This window comes from Pinus tabuliformis, chromosome 2_1 (assembly GCF_031772625.1).
Source record: "Pinus tabuliformis cultivar Carrire ecotype Pingquan chromosome 2_1, CPIR1, whole genome shotgun sequence".
In the NCBI taxonomy this organism is placed as follows: Eukaryota; Viridiplantae; Streptophyta; class Pinopsida; order Pinales; family Pinaceae; genus Pinus; species Pinus tabuliformis.
The window spans coordinates 478,913,192-478,940,443 of NC_142299.1; the positions used below are offsets into that span (position 1 = coordinate 478,913,192).

At 42.1% G+C, this 27,252-nt stretch overlaps 1 protein-coding gene across 1 annotated transcript in view; it reads left to right on the forward strand.

Moving 5' to 3' along the window:
* LOC149200994 (uncharacterized) overlaps window positions 1-23,525 on the forward strand; it is a 51,045-nt gene extending 27,520 nt beyond the window's left edge. The window contains 2 exon segments of the mRNA XM_089401156.1: window positions 20,460-23,051; window positions 23,140-23,525. Coding sequence (XP_089257282.1) covers window positions 20,460-23,051; window positions 23,140-23,525 — 2,978 coding nt within the window.
* The last annotated feature ends 3,727 nt before the right edge of the window (window positions 23,526-27,252 follow it).

Consider the following 27,252-nt stretch of genomic DNA (forward strand, 5'->3'; position numbering starts at 1 on the left):
AAAATCAATTCCATGGTTTCCCATTTTTTGTGGGAAGGTACATAAAAGGAACACAAAATCCATCTTGCTAGTCTAGAGATGCTCAATCTGCTGGTCACTGTTGCGGTTGGGGCCTAAAATATTTGGCTTCCTTCAATATGGAATTTCTCCTAAAAAAATTTGGAGGGTTGTTTGCAGTAATGGTACCTTATTAGTTGGTTGTTGGTTGCATGATGGTGCTCTGGATCCTCCAAACATCTCACAATCTTGATGTAGTCTTCTCAAGACCAAGCATTGGTTTTTTGGGAACCTTAGAGGGGATGTTGGCTCTGGCTCTATTCCTCGTATTGGCTTGTAATCGCTCTCAGGTATGAATGGCCCTCATTTACTATCTCCTGCTCTCATTGACTTTCTACATAATCAGGGCGTTTTTGTGATCAAAGATATTGTAAATGTTTCTCTCTCTTCTCCTTTCTATAGTCATTGGAAAGACACAAATGAGCTTGAGATGCCTGATCTATTGATTTCAGAATGGAAATTTTATATATCTATCCTAAAACACTCTGGGATAATCCTCTCTCCTAAAGAAGACAAAATGACATGGTTTGGAGGCACTCAGCAAGGAAAGGTTATTGTCAAGGAGGCATATCAGCTAATCTTGCATCCCTCTAGACAGGTTCAAGTTTTCTCTTGGCTGGCTCGCACATGGAAATAGAATTTCCCTATTAAACTTAAATGCTTTTCCTGGTTGGTGGTACATAATCAGATTCTCACTTGGGAAATCCCGTGCAAAAGGGAGTCCCCAGGCTTGGGTATATGTGGTCATTATTTGTGCTTTAGAGAGGACGTCAACCATCTTTTCATCCATTGCCCTTTTGCCACATTGGTTTGGTTGTGCTTCACAGAGGACACCAACCATCTTTTTATCCATTGTCCTTTTGCCACATTGGTTTGGACTTCGGTGCTTCATCAGCTTGTCTCTTCAACAAATTTAGATGGTTCTGACATTGTCTCTTGCATTGGTAGATGTACAACGGATCATACACCCCACTGGTTTTTGGTATTCCTCATCATTTGGGGAATTTGGAGGTCAAGGAATGCCCTTATTTTTGAAAAAGTGAGACTGAACATTTGGCAGACGAGCTACAAAATAATTTCGTATTATCTGGAATTTTTCTCATCCTCATCTTCTAATCCGAAATGCCCCCTCCTTTTCATGACATTTGGTTAGTTTTCTCGTCGGTTTTTTTGATGGTGCCTTGTCTTTTGGTATCTATGGATGTGGTGTGGCCATTCACTTAGGGCCAAAGCACTCCTACAAATATCATTGGCACTGTGGCTTTGGCTCTACACCCGTGCTGAGTTACTGGCTCTCTGGGTGATCCTTCATTGTGCTACCTGGCTTGGACTCCGGGAGCTCAATGTTTTTGGAGACTCCATCATTGATTGGGAAAATGTGAGAGGCTCTCTAAAATACCTTGCTCTCGAGCCCTGGAATCTAAAAATTAGGGCCCTGATCTTTGAATTCCACAATTTTTCTATCTCCCACATGTATCGAATTCAAAACAACAAAGCATATCGTTTATCAAACATTGGCTGCTCTTTGGCGACTGACTGGATCTCCTTCCAGTGTTTTTGACAATGGCATCGAAGGACATATCCCGATTTAAGATCTGACATATATTGGTCCGAGCTCTCTCTGGTATGGATCTTGTCATTAAGATTTGAAAACAACTATTTGTCAGCGTTTCATCCAAGGGTTCTTGAATAGATTGCCACATCAATTTTGATCTGTAGCCCCAACTATAGTGGTTAATGGGTCCACACCTTGCACTGAGGTGTTACACAGCGAACCCCTACTCTTGAATGATATGTATCAACTCAATTCCTAGCGACAACGAGGATCTCTACAGGTCCGTTAGGTCCACTTAACCATTTGAGCAAAACTTGATTGGATGGAATGTCTTTGCCAACAAAGTTGTCGTTTGACTTGACTTTCGCATGAACCACACTTTGAACAGAGTTAAAATCACAACAGGGACAATTTACCACTTTTGATTGATCAAACAATTCACAAGCAAAACCCTGATTGGTTGGTTCGACAATGAACTCAGGCCCGAGGGACGAATTTCTAACTCTGCCTCCCTCCCTGGAGGTTGAGCAGATGATCGAAGTAACTGTATACACCTGAGCAAAAACAATGGATGTTGTTTTGGCACGTGAGAATATTTTCTTGCCCAATCCTCTCGACAATGTGGGTCCCTCTGCTCAAAAGCATTGTAAGCAAAAGGTAATAAAAGTGGCTCAACAGTTACATGGGTTGGTAATCGAAGTTGAGCGATACTTAAACGAATAGAAGTTTGGATCCTAGTGACCCGGAACATTTCTCACAATCATACAAATATGAAATACTTAACCTCGAACTTCGAAGATCCCAAATATTACTTCAACGGGCTGAAGAACTGCAACAAAAGAAACAAAATATGTGGGTTGTAGCGGGGGATATAAATAACAAATTTTTATCGAAGTTGAGCGATACTTAAACGAATAGAAGTTTGGATCATAGTGACCCGGAACATTTCTCACAATCATAAAAATATGAAATACTTAACCTAGAACTTCGAAGATCCCAGGTATTACTTCAACGGGCTGAAGAACTGCAACGAAAGAAACGAAATATGTGGGTTGTAGCGGGGGATAAAAATAACAAATTTTTCCACAACCACGTTAATATGTGGCGGCAAAAAAAACTCTATTTGGAGTATTGAATCCAATTCTGGGGAAAATATATCTTCACAAAAGGACATTGCAGGGGAGGCAATGCAATACTTTAGCAATTTATATCATTCCAGGGAACAGGTCCCTTTCAGCAAACAAATGGACATACGTGATCTCTTTCTTGCTTTATCTGGAGTGGGGGAAAACCTCCAAATGGAACACCCTGCCACCAAGGATGATGTTCTCCTCGTACTAAAAGAATTGCCGAGAGGAACCATGGAACGTTTTATTCATTTCCAGGACATAATGATTGATGAGCTCACCGAGATGGTTGAAGAGTCCAGATGCCTTGGATGGGTCTCTGGTGCAACAAATGCTACTTTTATTTCCCTCATTCCGAAGGTTTCTAAACCAACTTCTTTTCTAGATTTTCGACCAATATCTTTGTGTAATACCATTTACAAATTGATATCGAAAACCATAGAAAATCACCTCAAACCCTTCTTATTCAAAAATATATCTGCTGAGAAATTTTACTTCTTAGAACATCGACAAATTCATTACGCGGTAGCTATGGCTCAAAATGTATGCACTCCATCAAGACTGAACATTTCGATGCCTATCTCATGAAGATCGATCTAACTAAAGCTTTTGATTTTGTAGATTGGGAATTATTATGGATGATTCTACAAAAAAATTGGTCTTGGAAACCTAATGATTAAATGGATCAAATATTGTATTAAGTTCGCCTCTTTTTCTATCCTGGTCAACGACATCCCAACAGATTTCTTTTCGGCCTCTCAAGGACTTAGACAGGGTTGTGCCATGTCATCGCTTCTGTTTCTTATCATCATCGACGTCCTCAACAGAAAATTCTTAGATGTTAGACGCCGTGGGATCCCCTATCAGGTTGCTGGATTGCAGATCGAGTTCCCATATCCCACCTAAACTTTGCCGATGATCTGGTGGAGACTGGAAAATTCAAACCCTCAGAATGGCAGGGGATATTTGATATCTTACATGACTCGGACTTGGTTCGGGCCTCTACATAGACCACAATAAGACCATACTGATTTCAAAATGAGCCTGAGGCACCACAGATTCTGGAGATAGCTAACATCTTTGATGTAGAGATCAAACATTTGGATGGGGGCTTTAAGTATCTGGGGTTTTTTCTGAAGCCAAATGGCTACAATAATAAGGGTTGGGCTTGGATACTTATTAAAATTGACAAGTGGCTTAATCATTGGACTCACAAATGGACAACGATGGGTGGTTTCCTAATCCTCATAAAATCAGTTCTCCTCAAAATTCCAATTTTCTGGATGCATATTTACAAAATTCGAATGGGTCTAGTTTGCAAAATCAATTCCATGGTTTCCCATTTTCTCTAGGTAGGTACACAAAAAGACTGCAAAATCCATCTTGCTAGTCTAGAGATGCTCAATCTACCGGTCACTCTTGGCGGTTGGGGCCTAAAAGATTAGGCTTCCTTCAATATGGCACTTCTAAAAAAAATTGGAGGGTTGTTTGTGGTAATGGTCTTTGGCTTCATATCGTCGGGGCTAAATACTTGCAAAACATGGAACTTATTAGTTGGTTGCATGATGGTGCTCCAGATCATCCAAACATCTCACAATCTTGGTGTAGTTTTCTCAAGAGAAAGCCTTGGTTTTTTGGGAACCTCAGATGGGATGTTGGCTCGAGCTCTATTCCTCAAATTGCCTTGGATTCGCTCCTAGGTATGATTGGCCCTCATTTACTATCTCCTACTCTCATTAGCTCTCTTCATAATCAGGGCATTTTTGTGATCAAAGATATTGTAAATGTTTCTCTTTCCTCTCCTTTATATACTCATTGGAAAGACGCAAATGAGCTTGAGATGTTAGATCTAATGATTGCAGAATAGAAATCTTATATATCCATCCTAAAACTCTCTGGGATAATCCTCTCTCCTAAAGAAGACAATTTGACATGGTTTGGAGGCACTCAGCAAGGAAAGGTTATTTTCAATGAGGCATGTCAGCCAATCTTCCAGCGCTCTAGACAAGTTAAGGTTTTCTCTTGGCTGGCCCATGCATGGACACAAAATTTCCATCTTAAACTTAAATGCTTTGCCTGGTTGGTGGTACATAACCAGATCTCACTTGGGAAATCTAGTGCAAAAGGGGCGTCCAGGGCCCGGGTAGATGTGGTCATTGTCTATCATTTGGAGAGGACATCAACCATCTTTTCATCCATTGCCCATTTGCCACATCGGTTTGGAATTCAGTGCTTCATCATCTTGGTTCTCTAATAGATTGGGACCGTTCTGACATTGTGTCTTGCCTTGGTAGATGGACATCGGATCATACACCCGACCGGTCTTCGGTATTCTTCATCATTTGGGGAATTTGGAGGTCAAGGAATGCCCTTATTTTTTGAACAAGTGAGACCGGACATTTGGTGGACCAGTTGGAAAATAATTTCATATTATCTGGAATTTTCGTCATCCTCGCCTTCTAATCTGAAATGCCCCCCTCCTCATGACATTTGGTCAGTTTTCCTTGTCGTTTTTTTATGATGCTTCATCTTTTTGGTCTCTGTGGATATGACATGGCCGTTCACTTAGGGCCAATGCACTCCTACAAATTGGCACTGTGGCTTTGCCTCCAACACCCATGCTGAGTTCCTGGCTCTCTGGGGGATCCTTCATTGTGCTACCTGGCTTGGACTACGGGAGCTCATTGTTTTTGGAGACTCCAAGTACATCATTGATTGGGAAAATGTGAGAGGCTCTCTAAACTCTCTGCTCTTGAGCCCTGGAAACTAAGATTTAGGGCCCCGATCTCTGAATTCCACAAATTTTCTATCTCCCACATCTATTGAATTCAAAACAATGAATCGGATCATTTATCAAAGGTTGGCGGCTCTTCGGCGACTGACTGGATCTCCTTCCAGTCTTTTGACAATGGCATCGAAGGACATATCCTGACTGAAGATCTGACATGAAAGTATTCAGAGTAAACAATGAAAACACAACAAGAAGAGAAGAACACAGCTATCGCTGCTAAATAACACATAAGGCCAAACATTAATTTATAGAAGGTAAAGCAGCGACAACTGCATACAATTCGGACTCCATGCATCTGGACTATGCCTCGTCTACATTTATACAAAAACTATGTTGGTTATTTGCCCTTTCAACGTTGAATAGGTTGAGGCAGTGATGACTCTTCGAAAGTTGAAGAGATCATGGTAGTGGCACTTCTTCGACGTTGGACAAGTCATGGCGGTGAGGCGGTGTTTTGAGGTAGTTTTCGCTGATGAAATAATTACTCTATTAGTAGGGCGTAATTATCACCAACACTCCCCTTTAATTACGACCGACAACTTAACTATGACTTAACTAAAACATGCCTGCTGGTCTAAAGTCTCAGCCTGCTGGTCTAAAGTCTTAGCGAGGCGCACAATGACTCAAAACTTTGACATCAACTCTTTTGCTCGATTTTCTTTCCATTTCTTCCAGATCGTGTATCCTCTGAATAGTTTCATGTTTGCCTTTTTGCTAAAGGGTCCATGCTTGTTCATTTGCTGGTGCAGTTTCATCTTCACCTTTCTTGCTATAAGATAGTGATGGATCTTCTCCTTTCTTGCCATAAGATAGTGATGGATCTTCTCATTCTTTGATTGCATATTAACATTCTTTGTATTCAATATTGCTGTAGGTTTTGGGAGTATTGCTTCTTCTTGGCTGTCAATATCTGCAGCCTTAAAAGCAATGTTGGATTTATATTAAAGATCATAAAAAAAAACCATATTGATTCTTTCCATCTTGCTCTGCCAAAAGAGCTTTCTTTCTTTCATCTTTCTTTGCCAAAAGAGATTTTTTTCTTTCATCTTTCTCTGCCAAATCTTTATACTTAGTTGGCTCACCAATTTGATATTCAACCTGGACTACTGCTCCATTGAGTAGTTTATCTATGAATTTCTTTTCCTGCAACATTTGGAACCAATCTTCACTTGAAAGGTTTTCATCGTCATATATCACTTTTAGTTCTTCAATTCCTTGATCCATGAGTTCTCCACGGAACACGAAGTCCAACGCTTGGCTTTGAGTTACGGCTTCAAACTCAACGTCACTTTTTTTGCAAATTCGTACCCACTAAACTCAACTTAGCTTCAATGCTTAACACACACCAAGTCTTCCTCACCTCAGATCAATGCCCAACACAGGCACAAGAGGTCTCCATTAGGAAATTTCAACACACGCTTTTTCCCAACAATTGCAAACAACAATGAACACAGTGCTTTGACAACAGTGCAATACCAAGTTATGGCCTTTCTTCAACAACCACTTTTTCTTCACAATTCCAATCGGCAGTTTCCAACACGCCGGTCAATCTGCACAACCTCTCTGTCACACAACACTCAACACATTCTTCAATGCACCTTCTCATGCCAGTTGGATCCAGCACTGGTCCAAGCAACTCCATGTTGTTCACAATGCCTACCAGTTCTCTAGGTTGCTTCTTCTCACACGGGTCGCTTGCACCTCAGGCTTGCAACTCTACCACACCACCGATCTCTAGTTGGCAAAACTTTGATGCTGGCTACTTCACAAATGAGTTGAACACTACAAGTTCAACACTCTTTACCCAATTTTTACTTCCATTTCCAAACGGACTCGAAATTTCTTGTCCTGTTGCGTTCTTCTTCACAACGCAGTCTCTCGAAATCAATCTTGCTCTTCTCTTTTGGACTCACTTCATGCGGCCAGTGCTACATAGCACAGTTCACTAGTTGACACCTTGGGAAATGCACTCCAACTCTTAAGTCGGTAAAACTCTAACGCTGGCTTCTTCTCACACTTTTTTCGCTGCTCCAGCTCCACTGGCAAGTCACGATGCTTGGATTACACTACAACACACTCTTTCAGAAAACAAAGAAACAAAGAACAACACGCACTTTCAAATAGCAAGGACTTCTACTTGGTTGTGAAGGTGAGACTATAATACAAATTGCTACAAAGTTCACCTTGTACACTAACTTTTTAACTTTTTTCAGCTGTGAGCACACTATTATAACTTCAGTTGTCAACTTTGTCATTTGCATGATTCAACTATAATCTAGTATGCAGTGTGCTACAACATCAATAAATCATTGAACTGAAGAACTCAAAGACGTATAGTCGGTGATCTAACTGGGAAAGTTGATAATCTACATGGGAAAGTTGATAGCAAGCAAGTGACCGTCGAAGGAAAGCTAAGGTAAAATCAATCCTTTCTGATTAGACAAATGAATGTAGAGCAATTTCTTGAGCTTTCTGGCTCGGATTTGCTTTGCTCACCCTTGGCTCAATCCACCACCATGACTTTACTACAGTTACTCGCTGCAATATTGGGTTTCAGGCTACAGGGCTCTCTCCATGCACAGAGGTGTTGGAGGTACTACACACCTAGGACCTTCATCACTGGCACACGCAGACACTTAGATCATTCACTGACATGCAAGGCTTCAACATTGGAATTTTCACCAGATTGGCACCTTTGACTGTCCATGCATGCATGGGACTACATGCAAGATTCTTTTTGCATGATTTACTCCCTGATTTGTTCCTCCTTTCACTCCGCAACTGGCTAGTTCTTCTGCATGATCTACACCCTGATTTTCTTCTCTTTTTACTTCGCAACTGGCTAGTTCTCTCCGGAACTTGTTGTAGGTGTCGAGTCCTCTCATTGATCACCACTATGGCGCATTACCTTGGGATCTTCACCTAGTGATGCTATATCATGAGCATTGTAACCTATTTTTAGAAATCAATAGTTCTTTTTGTTCTTTCGACTTTCTTTTAGTGTTTTTGCTTTGCAACACTGTGTGTTCAAACTTTACTAGCTAGCTTCATCTGTGCAGGTTTTCTAACACATTTACATAGTATTAGAGCCCACAGGTTGCTAGATAAAAATAGATTTTCCCAAAGCTTCAATCCTAACACCGTATAATTATCACGAATGGAAGGACCAAATGGCTCGATACCTTCATCATAAAGGGTTGTATAGGATTACCATGGCTGCAGAAGTGGAACCCAGTTAGCCATAGAGAAAACCAAGTACCTCAATCGCATGGATGGGACCCACGGATCCATATGCATGTGTATCTCCCCAGAGTTGCAGTTTCATCTATCTGCCTATAGTTACTCCCAATGAAATTTGGAAAAAGGTTGAAGAACTCTACGGGAAACAGGATGAGATGAAAGGACATCTACTCGAAGTGGAGCTGTTTTCATTGGATCTACGTAACTATGATAGAATTCAAGACTTCTTAATCAAATATAATGATCTATTGTTGTAACTCAAGGGTTGTGGAATTGACAAATCCAAGGAGGAGAGTCACCAAGTTCTCTCTATTATGGCAAAGCTCAGACCAGAATACTCCGTCTTTGTGTTTACATTTCATTCAGCAAGGCTTGCAACAGATAAATCTTACACTATGATTTCTCTCAAAGAGTACATGGAGTCCCTCACTTTTGAGCAAGATAAACTCATTGGCATGGGGAAAATCAAACCTCCAAAAGCGCATGCACTTGCTGTGCATGATGGCAGCCACAATAAAAATCACAGATCTGATTCAAATCAGAAAAATCAGCAGCAAAAAGACAAGGGAAAAACGCATTCCCATCCAAAGAAGGAAGGGTACACCAAGCCCTTCAATGACTCCTCTGGCTCCAGAAATGAGAAAGGGAAGAAAGGAGACAAATGCACCTATTGTCACCGAGGATTCCATCCGGAATCCTCTTGCATGAAGAAACAAATTGACCAAATGGCAAAAATCTTTCAGAAGCACAACCTTGGGGACCACATCCCTTAGGGAATCAACAAGAAAATTGAGGATCTGCCACACGGGAAAAGTAACAATTTTCATGCTTTAGTTGCAATTAACTCTTCCCCTGATGCATGGATTATAGATTTTGGTGCATCACCTCATATGGTTGCCGTAAAGAAAAGTCTATTCCTCTTTGGATGCATGCAAAGAACCTCCCATCCTCATGGGATATGACTCACCTATTGAGGTCATCGGAAAAGTTAGAGTGGAACTTTTACACGAAAGCTTCGAAGATGTGCTTCATGTTCCAAAACTTCGGTAAACCTGCTTTCAGTTTATCAAATCACTCATTTCGGCACCGGAAAGAGAGTGGAATTTACTCCAGATTCAGTGAACATATGACCTACACAGTAGCTCCAAAATTGCAACCGGTGAGATAAACAATGGAGGTAGACTGTATACATTTTTTGAATTTATTGAATATGAATCCTCCTTATTGCTTACACATGTTGATGATAGTAGTAGGCTTTGGCACGAGAGGTTTGGTCACTTAAATTACAGGTATATGCAGCAGCTAAGCAAGCATGAGATGGTGGAAGGCTTGCCAAATACCAGTTTCTCCAAAGGAGTTTGTGAAGGGTGTGTCCTTGGCAAACATCCTAGAGAAAAGTTTGACACCGACAAGACTCATAGAGCATCCTTTCCTCTAGATCTAATCCATAGTGATCTCATGGAGCCTTTTCCTCATCCTTCCATCAACAAAGCAAGGTATGTGCTTTACATTTATTGATGATTTCTCACGGTATACTTGGGTGTATCTTCTCAGGGTCAAAGCTGAAGTTTTTGCGCATTTTGAAGATTTCAAAGCACTCGTTGAGACACTTTCAGAGAGAGATTTGTTATCACCCCAAGAAACTCTCCTAGGTTGTATATCAGAGATGCTCGAGAACATTACAAACTCAACAAAAAATGTTGGAAAATGGTGGATGAATGAAAGAAATGCTGCATATTCAAGCTAGATAACCACTTCTACTGTGCTTAACCCTAGACATGGGTGAACACCCCCAGACTACAAGGCTTTTAACCACCAATTACTCACAGTTTTAAGGAAAATGTGATGATGGAGAAGACTGACCACACTAGAAGATGCACAGGACCCTGTGATGGTCAGTTGAAATCAGTTAAAAGATCTGTAAATCTATTTTCTAATGCACAGATAGGATGACAGCTCCCTGGCATTAAACAACAAAAACCTGCATACATATTCAATTATACATGCTAAATCCTAACACAGAGGTGGGATGACAGCCCCCTCTAATGCTAAACATTAACAGCAAATGAAAAGATGCATAACAGGCACAGCCTGGACAAGAAGAAGTGGAAAGTGAGCAATTAGCAGCGAAAGAAGCTTGTATTAGCTAAAAATGAAGACCAGAAGCTGCAGGTTTCATAATAGCTATAGTCTCCAGAAGTTGAAGTTTTCAACAAAATAACATTCATCAATCTATTACATTCCGTCTCCTGAGTATATATGGAGGTTGATTACAAAATATCTCTCCTATGCTATGCGTGGAGGTGTCTTAATGGACCACCAACCGCATTTACAATTAGATATGGGTCTCTGATACAATCTGTGCATTTTAATGAACAAAATCGCCTTTCTGGTACTTTGATGTCCTTCTCGAACAGGTGGAAAATTGTTTATCTGCTCAAGGTTGTCCTTCTCATCCTCGGTTGTACACTGCGTTGAAAGCGGTTGTTGCAAATTAATGTGCCGGGTACAGGTAATTGATCGTTGCTGTCCATCGGGAGTTCCAGACAGCCAAAGGAGTCAAAAATCAAGGCGGAAGCATGAGCAGAAGGCGAATAAACATTAGCCGTTAGATTAAACAATCGGACGGCGGAAATCGTTGGCGGGAGGAATCGGGAGGCGGACAGGCGAAGACAATTTTCAGCCGTCGGATCGTAGTCGAGCAGATCCGACGGCGATCGGGCGTGAAAGGTGCACTAGGCTTAAACGGCGGGGCACGACGGTTTTGCATGGTGGGCGGTTTCCCCGCACCGCTTTCGGGGGCTCCGCTGTTTTTGTACCGCGGGCAGCGATCAAATAAAAAAGTGCCGCGTGGCAGATTAAAACCGCTGCCCCTGCGGGTTAACGGGCGGGCAGGTCGCGGCGGGGGGAGGTGTGACTGCCGTCGGATTTAATGACGGACGGCCGGATGACAAGGAAGCTGCACGCGATTTAATGTGCGGGAAAAGGGATGAGGACCGTTGGATCGCGGCGATCAACGGTGGGGATTTAGCAAATAACGAAAGGTTATATGGGTGCGATTATATGAGTTAGGCTCCCGGGAGTTAAAGCAAATAGGTTTATGCGGGGGTTTTAGAATAAATAAAGATAGCGTGGGGGGTAGGGAAATATGAGCGGGGTGAAAGGGAATATGGGGTTTACGCTGAATTTCGAGGTAAAACAGGGATCGCTGGGTTTAAGGGATCAAGTAGGAGCTAAGAGGGTATGAGGAAACCCGAAAGAGAAGGAGGAGAACAACTGCTGCAAGCACCCTTTAAGCATATTGCAACATGGCAAGGCTGTCTTTGACCCTCGACTGTTTACATTTGTAGCAGAGCTAACATTGGCTCCTTCTGGGGATGAGATCCTCCCTGTGAGGTCTCAAGAACTGCAGATCAATGCCTTCATACAAAATCAACTTAAAAAACATTGCCTAGCATCTATTGGGCATGGAGTCTAATTAAGTCTACAATAGAAACATGTAAAAGAACATAATTACAATCACTAAGGCTGAAAACTTAAACTTTCAAAAACTGCCCATTTGCTGGGCCATCAAAATTGTTTCTCCTGCTCTCAACCCCTTCATCATAGAGCTACAAAACAGGATTTATTTGATCATCCACCTCAAAGAGTTTAGGACATTTGAGATTTAAAGGTAGATATTGATCAAATTTCATTTCCCCTCTGTTCATTTTCCTCCTTGGATGTTCTTCATGGGAGCCTTTGTACACCTGTTGAACAACCATGTTTGCTATGTACTTGTCTTTGTCATCTGTGGCCTGCACAACTAATATGAATGGAGCATCATTGTATTCTTGTGCATGGGACGCAGAGACTTCATCTGCCCCTGAATCTTTGTTTGAACAATCCTCATCCAAGGAGGAATCCCAAAACTGTGCACCCTATTCTTCTGTTATCTGATAAGTTGCCCTTTTATTCTGTGTGGAGGCTAATTGAGCAGGGTTTAGAATATCAAGACTGAGATGATCAGTTTCAGCCTTAAGAATTGAATTTTGTTCTGCCTCAGTGTTCAAGTGGCAACTTTGAGGGATTGTCATTTGAGCAGATAGAGAAACAAAAGATGATGGGGAACTTTCTTCTCCCTTATTGATCACTAGGCGGGGAACAAAAGCAGGCTGGTGCGTTCGCAGATCTGCATAATCAATGGAAGTTGGGCTGGCTTTGGGCTCAGATTCTTCAAGGATGAAGGGACCAGCTGCTGATTGCTGCTGCTGATCAGCTTGTTGTTCTGCAGCTACAACAAGTTGTTGAGCAGTGCCTCTCGATAATTCTTTTTCATAAGCAGCTCTGGTTAGGAAAGGAGCACCTTCCAAACCATGGACTGCCTCTTCTTCTTCAAACAACGCTTCTTTCATGACTATATTTTGACAAAGGGTCCTCACCCTTTGATCTTCATTTGCATCACTGCATCTTTGCAAAACCTGCAACTGCTCCTGTGCTCTTCTATATGGATTTGATGTTGAAAGAGAAAAGTCACAAGGAGCTTCTGCTTCTTTAGAGTACTGCTCATCTTCTACTCTAGAAACTTCAGAGGCCAAAAACTCAATCATCCTGGACATTTTATTGATCTCAGAATCAGAGGATGATGAGAACTCACCCCCTTGAATTCTCCTCTTAGCATCACCTTCAAGACTCTCTACAGCCAGAATGTTCAATTCTACTTCAAACGCTGCATCTTGCATAACAGCCAGAGAAGAATATCTCCTTTCTCTTAACAGCAGGCAGAACTGAGAATCAAAGGCATTAGTATAGGTAAACATAGTAGAAGTACAGGTAGGTTGTATTTCAGGTGGCATTCTGTTGTACATCTGATTGAATCTTTTGTTGAAATCGGACAACAGCTTACCATCTTCTCTCTGCAAGTTCCCAAATTCATCATGATAAAAGAGCAAATCTTTATTATTTCCCTAGTACTTTAAAAATGCATCATCTAAGGCCTCAATGTCTGCAATATACCTAGGGGGTAAATTTTTGAACCATTTTCTAGCTTCCCCATCTAAGCTCTGGACAAAAACCCTCATCCATACATCCTCTTCATAAATATCTAGGTTATCAACATAATTATAAAGAGACTCGAGGTGCTCTTCTGCTGATGCTCCTTCTGTACCAGTAAACTTGGGTATGTATTCTTGCTAATCTCCTGCAGGCATGGCATTCAAAGGGACGGTCAAGACCAGGGGTCCATACCTAGCAGCAATAATTCGTTCTATCTTTGTGGGAGCTTGCTGGCTTGTCATGATTGAGGTAAGGTAAAAGGATACTGGTAAACTGAGTTGTATGAAGTGATGCAATGGATAATAGAAACAAAGGAAATTGACGGACAATATGGGATGCTTTATTGGACTGAGATCCGAAAGGGAAATGAATGACTAAGGAGCTTTATGCACCTCTGAAGGTACTTCTACACTAACAGAGATACATAAAAATTCTAAGGCTTACTTGATCCTGATGCTCCTTTCTACGAAATTTTCTTCTGCTTAACGATCTTATCAGGGTCAGGTACTGGTTCAGCTGGTGATTTCTGAGGATTTCTTCGAGCATACCTCACAAACTGCGCCAGAACTTCAATGTGGAGTCACCAAAGGTTGGTCTTCCTCCAGTGGAGTCGCCAAATAGATGATTACAACCAGAAATGTGTTCAAACCTTGTCTATCATCAAAGCTTGAAGCTGTGTCGTTCTCCCAGGGAAGCTGAGCTTCGATTCTCCTCTCCCCGGCAAAGGCGCCAATTAATTTTATCACCCCAAGAAACTCTCCTAGGTTGTATATCAGAGATGCTCGGGAACATTACAAACTCAACAAAAAATGTTGGAAAATGGTGGATGAATGAAAGAAATGTTGCGTATTCAAGCCAGATAACCACTTCTACTGTGCTTAACCCCAGACATGGGTGAACACCCCCAGACTACAAGGCTTTTAACCACTAATTACTCACAGTTTTAAGGAAAATGTGATGATGGAGAAGACTAACCACACCAGCAGATGCACAGGACCCTGTGATGGCCGGCTGCAATCAGTTAAAAGGTCTGTAAATCTATTTTCTAATGCACAGACAGGATGACAACTCTTTGGCATTAAAACAACAGAAATCTGCATACATATTCAATTATACATGCTAAATCCTAGCACAGAGGTGGGATGACAGCCCCTCTAATGCTAAACATTAACAGCAAATGAAAAGATGCATAACAGGCACAACCTGGACAAGAAGAAGAAGTGGAAAGTGAGCAATTAACAACAAAATAAGCTTGTATTAGCTGAAAATGAAGACCAGATGCTGCAGGTCTCACAGTAGTTACAATCTCCAGAAGTTGAGTTTTCAACAAAATAACATTCATCAATCTATTACACTCTGTCTTCTGAGTATATATGGAGGTTGATTACAAAATATCTCTGCTATGTTATGCGTGGAGGTGTTTTAATGAACCACCAACCACATTTACAATTAGATATGGGTCTCTGATACAATCTGTGCATTTTAATGAACAAAATTGGCCTTTCTGGTACTTTGATGTCCTTCTCGAACAGGTGGAAAATTGTTTATCTGCTCAAGGTTGTCCTTCTCATCCTCGGCCGTACACTGTGTTGAATGCAGTTGTTGCAGATTAATGTGCCAGGTACAGGTAATTGATCGTTGCTGTCCATCGGGAGTTCCAGACAGCTAAAGGAGCCAAAAATCAAGGTGGAAGCATGCGCAGAAGGCGAATAAACATTAGCCGTTAGATTGAACAATCGGACGGCGGAAATCGTTGGCGAGAGGAATTGGGAGGCGGACAGGCGAAGACAATTTTCAGTCGTCGGATTGCAGTCGGGCAGATCCGACGGCGATCGGGCGCGAAAGGTGCACGAGGCTTAAACGCGGGGCACGACAGTTTTGCGTGGCGGGTGGTTTCCCCGCACCACCTTCAGGGGCTCGACTGTTTTCGTACCGTGGGCAGCGATCAAATAAAAAAGTGCCGCGTGGCAGATTAAAACCGCTGCCCCCCCGGGTTAATGGGCGGGCAGGTCGCGACGAGGGGAGGTGCGACTGCCATCAGATCTAACGACGAACGACCAGATGACAAGGAAGCTACACGTGATTTAATGTGCGGGAAAAGGGATGAGGACCGTTGGATCGCGACAATCAACGGTGGCGATTTAGCAAACAACGAAAGGTTATATGGGCACGATTATATGAGTTAGGCTCCCAGGAGTTAAAGCAAACGGGTTTATGCAGGGGTTTTAGAATAAATAAAGATAGCGTGGGGGGTAAGGAAATATGAGCGGGGTGAAAGGGAATACGAGGTTTAAGCTGAATTTCGAGGTAAAACAGGGATCGCTGGGTTTAAGGGATCAAGCAGGAGCTAAGAGGGTATGAGGAAACCCGAAAGAGAAGGAGGAGAACAACTGCTGCAAGCACCCTTTAAGCATACTGCAACATGGCAACGCTGTCTTTGACTCTCGATTGTTCACATTTGTAGCAGAGCTAACAAGATCAAAGCCCTTCGTACAGACAATGGGGGGGAATATGTTAACACAACACTTCAGAGCCTTTTCCTCGAGTCCGGCATACAGTTGCAGCACACAGTTCCACACACTCTGCAACAAAACGTAGTTGTTGAGAGAGAATTGATCTCTTAAAGAGATGGCTTCCTGCATGCTGCATGCTAAGTCACTACCTCATAAGCTATGGGTTGAAGCACTTAATTTTGTTAATTACATCCATAACAGATCTCCTCATAGATCTGTCAAGGATCAGACCCCCTTTGAGGCTTGGAGCGGCACTAAACCGAGGGTCACCTAGTTTTGTGTTTTCGGCTATTGAGCATGGGCCAAGATCCCCTCTGAAAAGAGGAAAGCTCTTGATCCACAGAGCATTGAGTGCATCTTTGTTGGATACCCTGATGGTGTGAAGGGATACTGACTCCTGATTTCCTCTATGGACAAGCTCATCATTGAGCGAAATGTCCAATTTGAGGAAAGTCTCTCACATGCACCTCAATTGCCGCATGCATACACCTTTTATCTACCTCATGACTGAGCTGATGACTCAGTGCACTCAAATGCAGATACGGAGCATGCAGATGCCGAGGTAGAGCATGCAGATGCAGAGACAGAGTCTTCAGATACAAATCCAGTGCATGCATATGATGATCCACATCCAAGCCCAGATCGGGCTTCTAGCAGTGAATCAACTTCCCCTATCATAAATCAGAGAACAAGGAGCTTAAGTGAGATATATGCACAAGACCACTCAGCTGCTAGAAATGGTCTTGTGGGGGATAATTCTGATCCGCGGAGGACTAGCTTAGAGTTTATTGAGCTTCCTCTTGCCCTCACTGCGATTGAAACAACGCCATCTTGACATTGTCATTTGGTTCAGTGTTCTGATCCGTAGTCTTATGCTGAGGCTGTTGGGAATCCCTCTTGGGCGTCCGCCATGGAGGAGGAGTACAACTCCCTCCTCGAGAACCAGACTGGGGATCTAGTCCCCCTTCCTTCAGGAAGGAAACCTGTCCGATGCAAATGGGTCTACAGGACCAAGAGTGCTGTAGATGGGAAAATCACCAGACAGAAAGCCAGGCTCGTAGCCAAAGGCTTCCAGAAAGTGCATGGCATTGATTATGACGAGACCTTTGCTCCAGTAGCAAAGATGGATTCCATACGCCTTGCACTTGCCATTGCGGCTGCCTAGGGGTGGGAAGTACATTAGATGGATGTGAAGAATGCCTTTCTTCACGGAGACCTATCTGAGGAGATATACATGGAGCAGCCACATGGTTTCATTCAAGATATTTCTTTGTTCTGCAGACTGAAGAAGTCTCTCTACGGCCTTAAGCAGGCACCAAGAGCTTGGTATGCGAAGATGGATTTTTTTCTCTTATCACAGAACTTCGAAAGATGCAACTCTGATCCGAATTTTTACATGCTCAAGACACATGACTCTCTTTTTATCTTAGTTTTGTATGTGGATGATCTCCTAATCACCGGCAGCTCGGCTTCAGCCATTGCTACAGTCAAGATGACCTTGCATGATAGGTTCTTGATGACAGACATAGGTCCATTACACTTATTTCTTGGTCTTGAGATCAGCCAGGATGCCATAGACATCAAACTCTCTTAGGCTAAGTATGCACGGGATCTCCTTGAGAGATTTCACATGACTGACTGCAAGCTAGCACCGACTCCTTTTTTGTCTGGGGTCCGCCTTGAGGATGGAGGTGAAACTCCATTAGTTGATAGTACTCTCTACCGACAACTAGTGGGGAGCTCACTGTACCTCACCCACTCCACACCAGATTTCTCATATGCAGTAGGGGAAATTTCCAAATATATGCAGGAGTCGCATGAGCTACATTGGAAAGCTACCAAGCGCATTCTTCGATATGTGCAGGGTACCATCACCTTCGAGATTCACTATGCAGTAGGCACTGCATTGAATCTCCTTGGCTTCACAGATTCTGATCGGGCGGGTGACAACATTGATCGCAAGTCCGCCTCTAGATATTCACTTAGTCTAGGGTCTGGCCCTATCTGTTGGTCGAGCAAGAAGCAGGCTGCTATTGCTCTCTCTTTAGCTAAGGTCGAGTACAGAGGAGTAGTCAACATCACCATTCAGGCTTTGTGGCTACAACACTTCCTCACTGAGTTAGGCGTCCAGTTCCACTAGCCCACTGTTATATGGTTGACAACCAAAGCACTCTCAAATTTTACAGGGATCCAGTACAGCGGCAGTGGACGAAGCACATAGAGATCCATATGCACTACATTAGAGACTTAGTACATGATCGGGTCATTGATTTGCAATTCTGTCCTTCAGCAGAACAAACTGCAGACATCTTCACCAAGACATTCACTGAGTAGAAGTTTCACTCTCTGCGCGATCGTCTTGGAGTGAAGGACACAGTTGCTTAGCAACTGTGTTTTCTTCCTCTTTTCTTTTGATTACATTGTATTTTGAGGGGGGATTTTTCCCACGAGGTTTTCCCTCTTTCCTCAATTTTAGTACAAGTTGCATTGTAGTTTGGGTGACCTTTGGCCTTAGTTGCCAACGCTCATTTTTTATTTTTCCCCATGGTGGTGTTTAGGGGGGGTGTTGGAGGTACTACACACCTATGACTTTCATTAGTGACACATGCGGACACTTAGTTAGAGCATTCACTGACATGCAAGGCTTCAACATTGGAATTTTCACCAGATTGGCGCTTTTGACTGTCCATGCATGCATGGGACTACATGCAAGATTCTTTTTGCATGATTTACTCCCTGATTTGCTTCTCTTTTCACTCCGCAATTGGCTAGTTTTTTTGCATGATCTACTCCCTGATTTGCTACTCCTTTCACCCCACGGCTAGTTCTCTCTAGAACTTCTTGTAGGTGTCGAGTCCTCTCATTGATCACCACTATGACGCATTACCTTGGGATCTTCACCCAGTGATGCTATATCATGAGCATTGTAACCTATTTTCAGAAATCGATAATTCTTTTTGCTCTTTCGATTTTCCTTTAGTGTTTTTGCTCTGCAAAGCTGTATGTTCAACCTTTACTAGCTAGATTCATCTGTACAGGTTTTCTAACACATTTACAAAAAGGATGATTAAATTAGTCCACGGAAGCAGATAACAACCACAGCCACGGTTCATTGCACAACAGAGCTCTTCAAACTCCTTATAGAGAAATTTACAAATTCTCTTAATCCTGCTGGGTCCAAAAATAGACCAAGCTCTGATACCAATTGAAAGTCTGATCAGAGTACAACACACCTGAGCATAACAATAACGCAAAAGCAACACACTCAAAACACAGCACAGCTACGGCTGTTCAATTAAAACATAAGACCACACATGAATTTACAGCAAGTCAAGCAGCTACAGCTGCATTACAACTGCTCGGACTGTGCGTCCGGACTCTGCATGACTACCACAAACTATTACTGCTACAAGAGCATGCAGCTACAGCTGCGTACAAATTCGACTATATGCATTTCTGCTACGTCTCATCTCAATTTATACAGAAAAACTAAGTCGGTTGATTGGCCTTTCAAGTTAATAAGGTTATGGCGGTCATAGTTTTTTGAAACTCAACAAGTATGGCGGTGCGCCCCTTCAAATCTGAGCAGGTCATGGCAGTGACGGTGATGTGGTGTACAGTGTGGCAGTGCGTTGTCAGCAGTAATTATTTCCAACATGACATATATTGGTCTGCGCTCTCTGTTTTCATAGCCTTTGGACTGTTTGGATTGCTGGATGTCTTCTTCATATCAGTATGCAGGGCTCACTGCGTCAACATAGCCCTCAAACTTCTGGATTGCTAGACGATTTTCTTTCCACTTTTTAGTATGGCTGGATGTCTTTTTCATCTGTCTACACGGCTTTCATTTCTACTTTTTGTATGGCTTATTGAAGTGTTTTTATAAGCAGTGACGTTCTTTTCCTATTTTGAACTTGCACCAAGTTTCAGCCTAGGGATCCTTTGGTCTGAATGTTGTCTTTACTTTCTTTAGAAAGTCTTTTTCTGATTGAAAAAAAAACTAACTAATCTCCAATATAATGGCGAAATACTGTATGAAAATAACCTGTGACACCCCATTTCCAATAAACTACGAAAATATTATTTATAATTAGTTTTTGCAAAATTATACACCTATTTACTTTATTTTGTTTTCATGGCAGGTATTGGGTTTAAAAGCGTGTTTGTAATCACAAGTCAGCCCTGCATTTTTAGCAATGGCTATAATATGAGATTCAGCGACGTTCCTCTTTCTAACGCAAACATAGGGTATATCGTCCCACAGTGGATTGAAAGCAGACCGAGTATTGGTCAGCTTGAAGAAATTTATGGGTCTCAGCTTCCCACTACTGTTATAGTTCTGCCTTTGCGCCCAGAGAAGGTAGAAGCTGTGAAGAAAGAGCTCTCCAGTATTCATCCTGAAGTTCTGTTGTTTATGTGTAAGATCAAAAAGCTTTCTGTTCGTGAGGTCCATGAACATGCTCGTCTTAACAAAACAAATGCAAACTCAGTTTCACAGGAGACCAACTTTCGAAGTTTCGAGAGCGAAGACAGTGAATTTTTCACCCTGCAATTGTCATGTGAAGAGAATAAACGTTCCATGGGGAAATCCAGCTTTTACATGTGGAGGCAACGTTTTCCTGTGAAAAAAGAGTACAAGGTTGAGCAGAGGAAAGACTTGGAAAAATGAGCGATTACACTGACTTTCCCCTTTGATAAACGCATTACAAGAGGAAAAATGGGAGCGCCTGGCATTTATGCTTTTCTTCCAACAGAAATGGTAACTGGTTTTCCATTTGTGATACAAGCAGATTTCTTACTGGTTTCTTCGAGACAAAGCATCATTTTTTACAACAAATGGAACCAGGGAATACTCCATTGTATTCCCTTGGCTTTCAGTTCAGCATTTCGTTTTTTTGTCCACTCTGATTTTCCGCCTTCATCAAAATCTCATTTTTATAAATATACTCCCCTTGGTGTTCCTTATTACCAGCATCTGGCACAGGTTAGAAAAGGCATTCAGGCCCAGTTAAGAACGGAGGAAATAATTTTATGCGACTCCAGCTTTGTAAATGAAGATTTCGGTAGGCCAACAGAAACTCGGAAAATACTATGTTTTAGGAGCATTTTGGGCAGAGCGAGACAAGCTCGGGAAAGCGGCATAAATTCTTTCTTGCCTGGTGAAGTCAAAGTAGTCCATGCTTGCCTTGATGAGCCAGAGTTCCTTAAGATCTTGGAGTTCTTGAATGTGGTAAATGTGTCATTTGATTGGTATGGTGGTTGCATTCAGTCATCTGGTTGGCTTGAAGGGCTGCCTGAAAATTTATATGTGGAACTTCTTTGTTTTATATCTGAAAACTGGAATCATGGACTTTCAAGGCACCTGCAAAATACTCCGTTCTTGAAGCTTGTAAATATTTCTGCTGATACAGCCGTTTTAAATAATTCTGCCAGCAACACAGCTTTTGCATGTGTACCAAAGGAGGAAGCCAGCATTAGAATATATTTTTCTTCACAGCAGTCACACATAGCGTGGCTGACAGCATGGTCTGGAGAGCTTCAAAATGCTGCCCAACACCATTTCATGCCCGAATCTACTCACAAAGCCATTATGGATTTGGATAGTAACAAAGGTGAGAAACTGCGTCAGTGGCTGGAACAGTGTGCTAAAATTACACAACTTTCTATCCGAAGCTTCGCGAAGCAACTCCAGGAGGTTGTAAAAGCTTCAACAAATAGTAAGCTTGTTATCAATGCTGCACATTTTTTCCATTTTTCATCTGTAAGTGGGTACATCGATGAGCGAGATTTGTTCGATCTTTGCTCGACCATTCCTGTCGTGGATGAGCTTGGTATTATCAGACAAAGTAGATTTGTAAATAATCTCCTCCCTGCATCAATAAGTAATTGGGCCAAGTTAATGGAAAATAATCAGTGTACTTATTCGTGGTCCTTGCAAAAATTTTTTGCACTTAATGAAGATTATCTTGTAGTACCTCCTTGTGCACGGGGTCTGCCAGGCGCAGGTGAAGATTTGGTTTCATTCATTGAAAAGCAGTTTGGTCCATTAGGTATTCCGCAGCTAATGCCTCCAAATGTCAATATTACTTTTGGTCCTTTGGCTAAGGAGACTGCATTTCTTCTGCTGGAGTGGTACCAGTATCAGCATAAGCTGTCCACGAACTGGTCGCAGCTTCATTCATTTAAGCAAAGTGTATCACTAGGAAAATGGCTAAAAACAAGCAGGGGTTTTGAATCTCCCGCTAAATCTTTTTGGTTTGATTTTAATCGGAGCTGTGCAAGCCAATTAGAAGAGGACGACGTTCCATGTATTGACGGGGCGTTCTATGGAAATGCCATTTATGGATACAAAGATGCTCTTAAACTGGTAGGGGTTGTCACAGAGGTTGGACAAGGATGCGATGTTATTGTTGATCACCATATTCAAATGCACAAAGATTTTAAAACCATAGACAGGTTGTATAAGTATCTTCACGCCTCAAAATGGAAGCCTCATGCAACTATGGTGTTACCAATTTGGATTCCAGATGAGCTAAAATGGATGTTGGCAAAATCCTGTATAATTCATGACGTAGATGGGCTTTTCAAATCGAGGTTAAAGGTCCTGGAAGGCTGCTACGATGAAGAATTGCTCAACTTCTTTTCAAATTCTCTTGGTGTGCCGAGCCATCCACGAACTGAAGACTACTGCATGCTCTGGCGGGATCAAACAGGAAATTATCATCATGGAATAAGTGAATCAGAATGTTGTTTGGTTTGGAAACATATTGTAGAAAACTGGTCGAGTTCCAGGTTTCTCATAAAACAATGTCTTGGAAGCAGTTGTAAAAGTCCCAGTTACCACAAATAATCGAGACATCCGTGTTAGTAGCCCAGACCAAGCATATGTCCCGGATGACTTGCAGCTGAAGGATTTATTCCAAGGAGGCTCATCAATGGTAAATTTTTCCTGGCACCCGGACCCTTCTGAAACTCAAATACCTTTGGACTCTTTGTTCTCAATTTATAACGATCTGGGGGTTGGGAATATATCCCGTGCTGTGAAGAAAACTGAAATCTCCTTGCCACAGATGATGTCTTTGCAGAAGCTTCAGCCAGGGGAGGGGATATTGGGAATGGGATTGTACAAAATGCTTATTGCATATCTTGCAAAGCTTTCCTTCAAATTCCAGCTGAGAAGAGACATCAAGTTGTCAAGACTCTCATAAATTGCCCAAGCGGCTCTTGCTCCTAACACCTGATCGAGACGATCAGAAGGCAAAGATGTTTGTCAGTGATTTTGCTGAGGTAATCTCACAGGGTTTGTTAGCAGAATTTCCAGATCTGGTTGGAGGTCTATGTGAGATGATTAAATTAGGATGTGCTTTTGACTTCGATTTGCAACCAGTGGATTGCATGCTGCGGAGCAGAAACCTTCAGTTGTTTACTGAGGACAACCGCTTCCTTTCTTTCTATTCTAGCCATTGGGTTAGTGTTGCCAAGGTCTAGTGTGATCCTAGTTAGGTTGTGCCATTACAGATATAAAATTGCAAATCACAAGAGATGCCGGAGTGCAAGATATCTTGAGAAATGTTTTGTAAGGAGGGTATTCCCATAATTCTCATTTTCTATTTTGATATATTGCTGTACTATTTAGCATTATAAGTTTAAGGCGTGGCAGCGCCAGCAAGAATATTAGTATGCTCCCTGAAAGCAGGTTGGTCATTCGAATTAGGTATCTTGACTCTGCTATCGTTGAAGGAACCAGAATAGTTGTAATGTTTGCTTTCGATATAATCGAAAACTCTTTTGATATATAACGGTGTAGCATATTATTTACCTCTGCAAAATATTGTACAAAATGGTTTTTTTTTTTTTTCATGTCGATGACATATGGTAGCATTCCCAGCATCTTCATTGAGCTTCGAGTGAAAATTGTGTCATCATATGTAGTCATCGTTTTTTGAATTGATTGTGAAACAGAGTATGATCCAGTTTTCTTTTTCCATGGAAAAAAGAAAAGGGAAACCATGGATCTTTTAGATATATGTTACATTCATGGAAGCGATACTTCAAATTTTTATAACAGTGTGCAATGTTAAAAAGAGCCATATATGTATGTGTGGGTGGGTAATTTCCGTGTCAATTTCATGTTATTGAATTTGAGCTATCATTAGAACAAGGTGGATAGCTGCGAAGCTGCTATTTCTGCCTCTTTAGATAATTACTAAAAATCTTGCATAATGTGACAAGATTTTGTTATTTAGATAGTGACAAAATATTTTTTTTTAAATTAAAAATAAGTTCATACTTTTAGGTTGATATGTTCTCCTTTTTGGTTGATCGAGGCACAGATGTTCTAAACCTATATCAGTATTGTTCTTGTTCCTTTGTGACAGAATAAGAGGGACATTGACTCAATCAAGGCAAGCCGGTGCAATGTAAGCAGAGAACAATCCTGAGAGTAGAGCCAAAACGAATTAGAGCAGTCAAATACTGCAAAGGCTAGTACATGCACGAAAATGTTCAATTTTTTTTGCAGTCAACAACAAACTAATAAGCTGTCCAGCAAAGAGAGGCATAACAAACTGGAAATACTTTACACCCTTTGTGAATGTTGTGGCCTAATTCACAGAGGGCACTAGGAAACAGCAAAAGCATTTAGGAGAAGTATAGTAAAAAAGAGTACACTGTGGAAAATTGAATTCTTTAAGATTGTAGAAGTTATTGCTCTCTGTTACCGGGTATATTTAACAATAAGATTAGGGCTTTGGTAATGTGGTGTGTGAAGGACTTGTGACTCCAGAGGAATAGAACTTGCGAGAGTGCCACTTGAGATTTAGAATAAAGGAGCTTGTATAGGAATTTCACTAAGCTACGGAAATAAAAACAAATTAAAATTAGATGAAAATGAATATACTTTTTTCAGAAGAAAAAGCCTAATATATTCATATAAGAAGATTACATAGAGCAAATGCAAGAAGCATATGCAAAAACAGTCATATAAGAAGATTACATAGAAGATTACATAGAGCAAATGCAGAAACGTGGATCGAGCCACTTGCAAATCTGCACAAATCTGTTAAAACAGATCCCAAATAAAGCCCCGAAGGGCTAATATTGCCCCAGACAAGGCAACCCATCTATAAGGTGCAGAAGAGGCACCAGAAAACCAAGCAGACAAGCATCTGAAGAAAGAGCAACAAGATCTGTCCGCCCAATATGGAAGGAGAGGCACGAAATGAGGAAGAGAGCAGCAAGAGAAGCCACTCCTTCCCCGCCCCCTCAAACTCTCCACCCGAATCAGACGAGAAACAGAGGAAGAACGCTGCCACAAACATCCGCATCTGCCTGCAGAAAAGACCAACGGAGACCTCCATAGAAGCGGCACGAAACAGGGCAGAAGCACCGCTATTCCCTCAACGCTCCAAAGGATATGTCGTGGCCAGAAAAAACCTAACTGCCGCCGAGAAGGAGAAGACCCACCGGAGCAGAGGCGTCACCGGGGCAGAGGCGGCAAGGGGAGCCACCTCGCCCCACTAAGAACAAAACTAACTACGCTCCTCCCCTGCTCGCCGCTCCTGCTCTCGCTCCTCCCCTGCTCACCGCTGTTGTTCGCCCTCCTGCGCTCAAACCCCTGCTCGCCCTCCTGCTCGTGCTCCTGCTCCGCCCCTTCCGCTTCTACACTCCTCCCCTTTTAGCCGCTGCTCGCCGCGAGGGTTCTCTCCACGCTGCTCGCCGCTGCTTGCCGCGAGGGTTCACTCCACGCTGCTCGCCGCTGCTTGCCGCTCCCTTCCCGGGTCTCAAATGCTATGGGCCGCTGCTAATAAGATTCACCAGCCCCGCACGGCAGTAGAACTTTGCTCAAAAAATGGTGGCGCTCGCCTGCTGTGCTTATCCACTGGAGGCAGGGCCTGAGAACGCGGTATACGCTACAGCCCTTTCGCAGGAACTCCAGATCACTCAGAGCCCCCCGTTTCCTCGCACCTGACTATTCTCAGACCGTTTTCTCTGCCGTTACCTGCTCAGGAACAGCCCGCCCCGTTTCCTCGCACCTGATTATTCTCAGACCGTTTTCTCTGCCGTTACCTGCTCGCCACTGCTTGCCGCGAGCGTTCACTCCACGCTGCTCGCCGCTCATGAAAATGAATATACATGAACCTAAAATCCTTTATTCGGAGCCTACATACCTCACTTTGGGATTTGTGAATAAAATTCGACTCAATTGGAAGCAACACATGGTAACAGCTACACCAGTGGCTCCAAATATGGGATAGGCCTGGAATTGCAAATATCCATCAAATCATAAATTAATTTTATTTGAAAATTGAGAGCTTAGCACTAAGCATAAACATATCCAACATAAAAGAATGCTTCATGCCACACTGATATGAAGCGTCAGCTTCAAGACTTCAACAACAAATAAGTTACAGCGGAACATCATAACCAGGGAACATACTCTTAAAAGATAGCATGGCACAACTGCATATAAACTTTACAAATTTAGTACAAATTCCACAGCAATACCCAAAAAAACAAAATGCTACTATCATACACAGATTGCTCAGATACAATAACCAGAATCCATAGCCATGAATAAGAGTCTTCTCCTAGAATCGATTTGTTTATGAATTCTTTCCCCCACGTGTGAGCTGCTGACACAAAAATGATGCAGCTCTAATGGGTGGTTCCACAACTCAAACGAATAACGCTGAGTTAGCTATACAAACTTAATTCTTAATGTAATAAAAATTTCGTCCCCTGACTGAAACCTTGGAATTTTAATGCTATGCACAGGAAAGTTTGTATAGGAGTGGGTCCGAATGCCCTCTTTCCTTGTGCAAATCACCAAGCAGGAATCATTGATATTGTTTTTCTCATATAACATATAAATTTAAGAAATACCTTTTAAAACTAAAGATAAGTACATACCTCTTTGTTGATATGTTCTTTTTT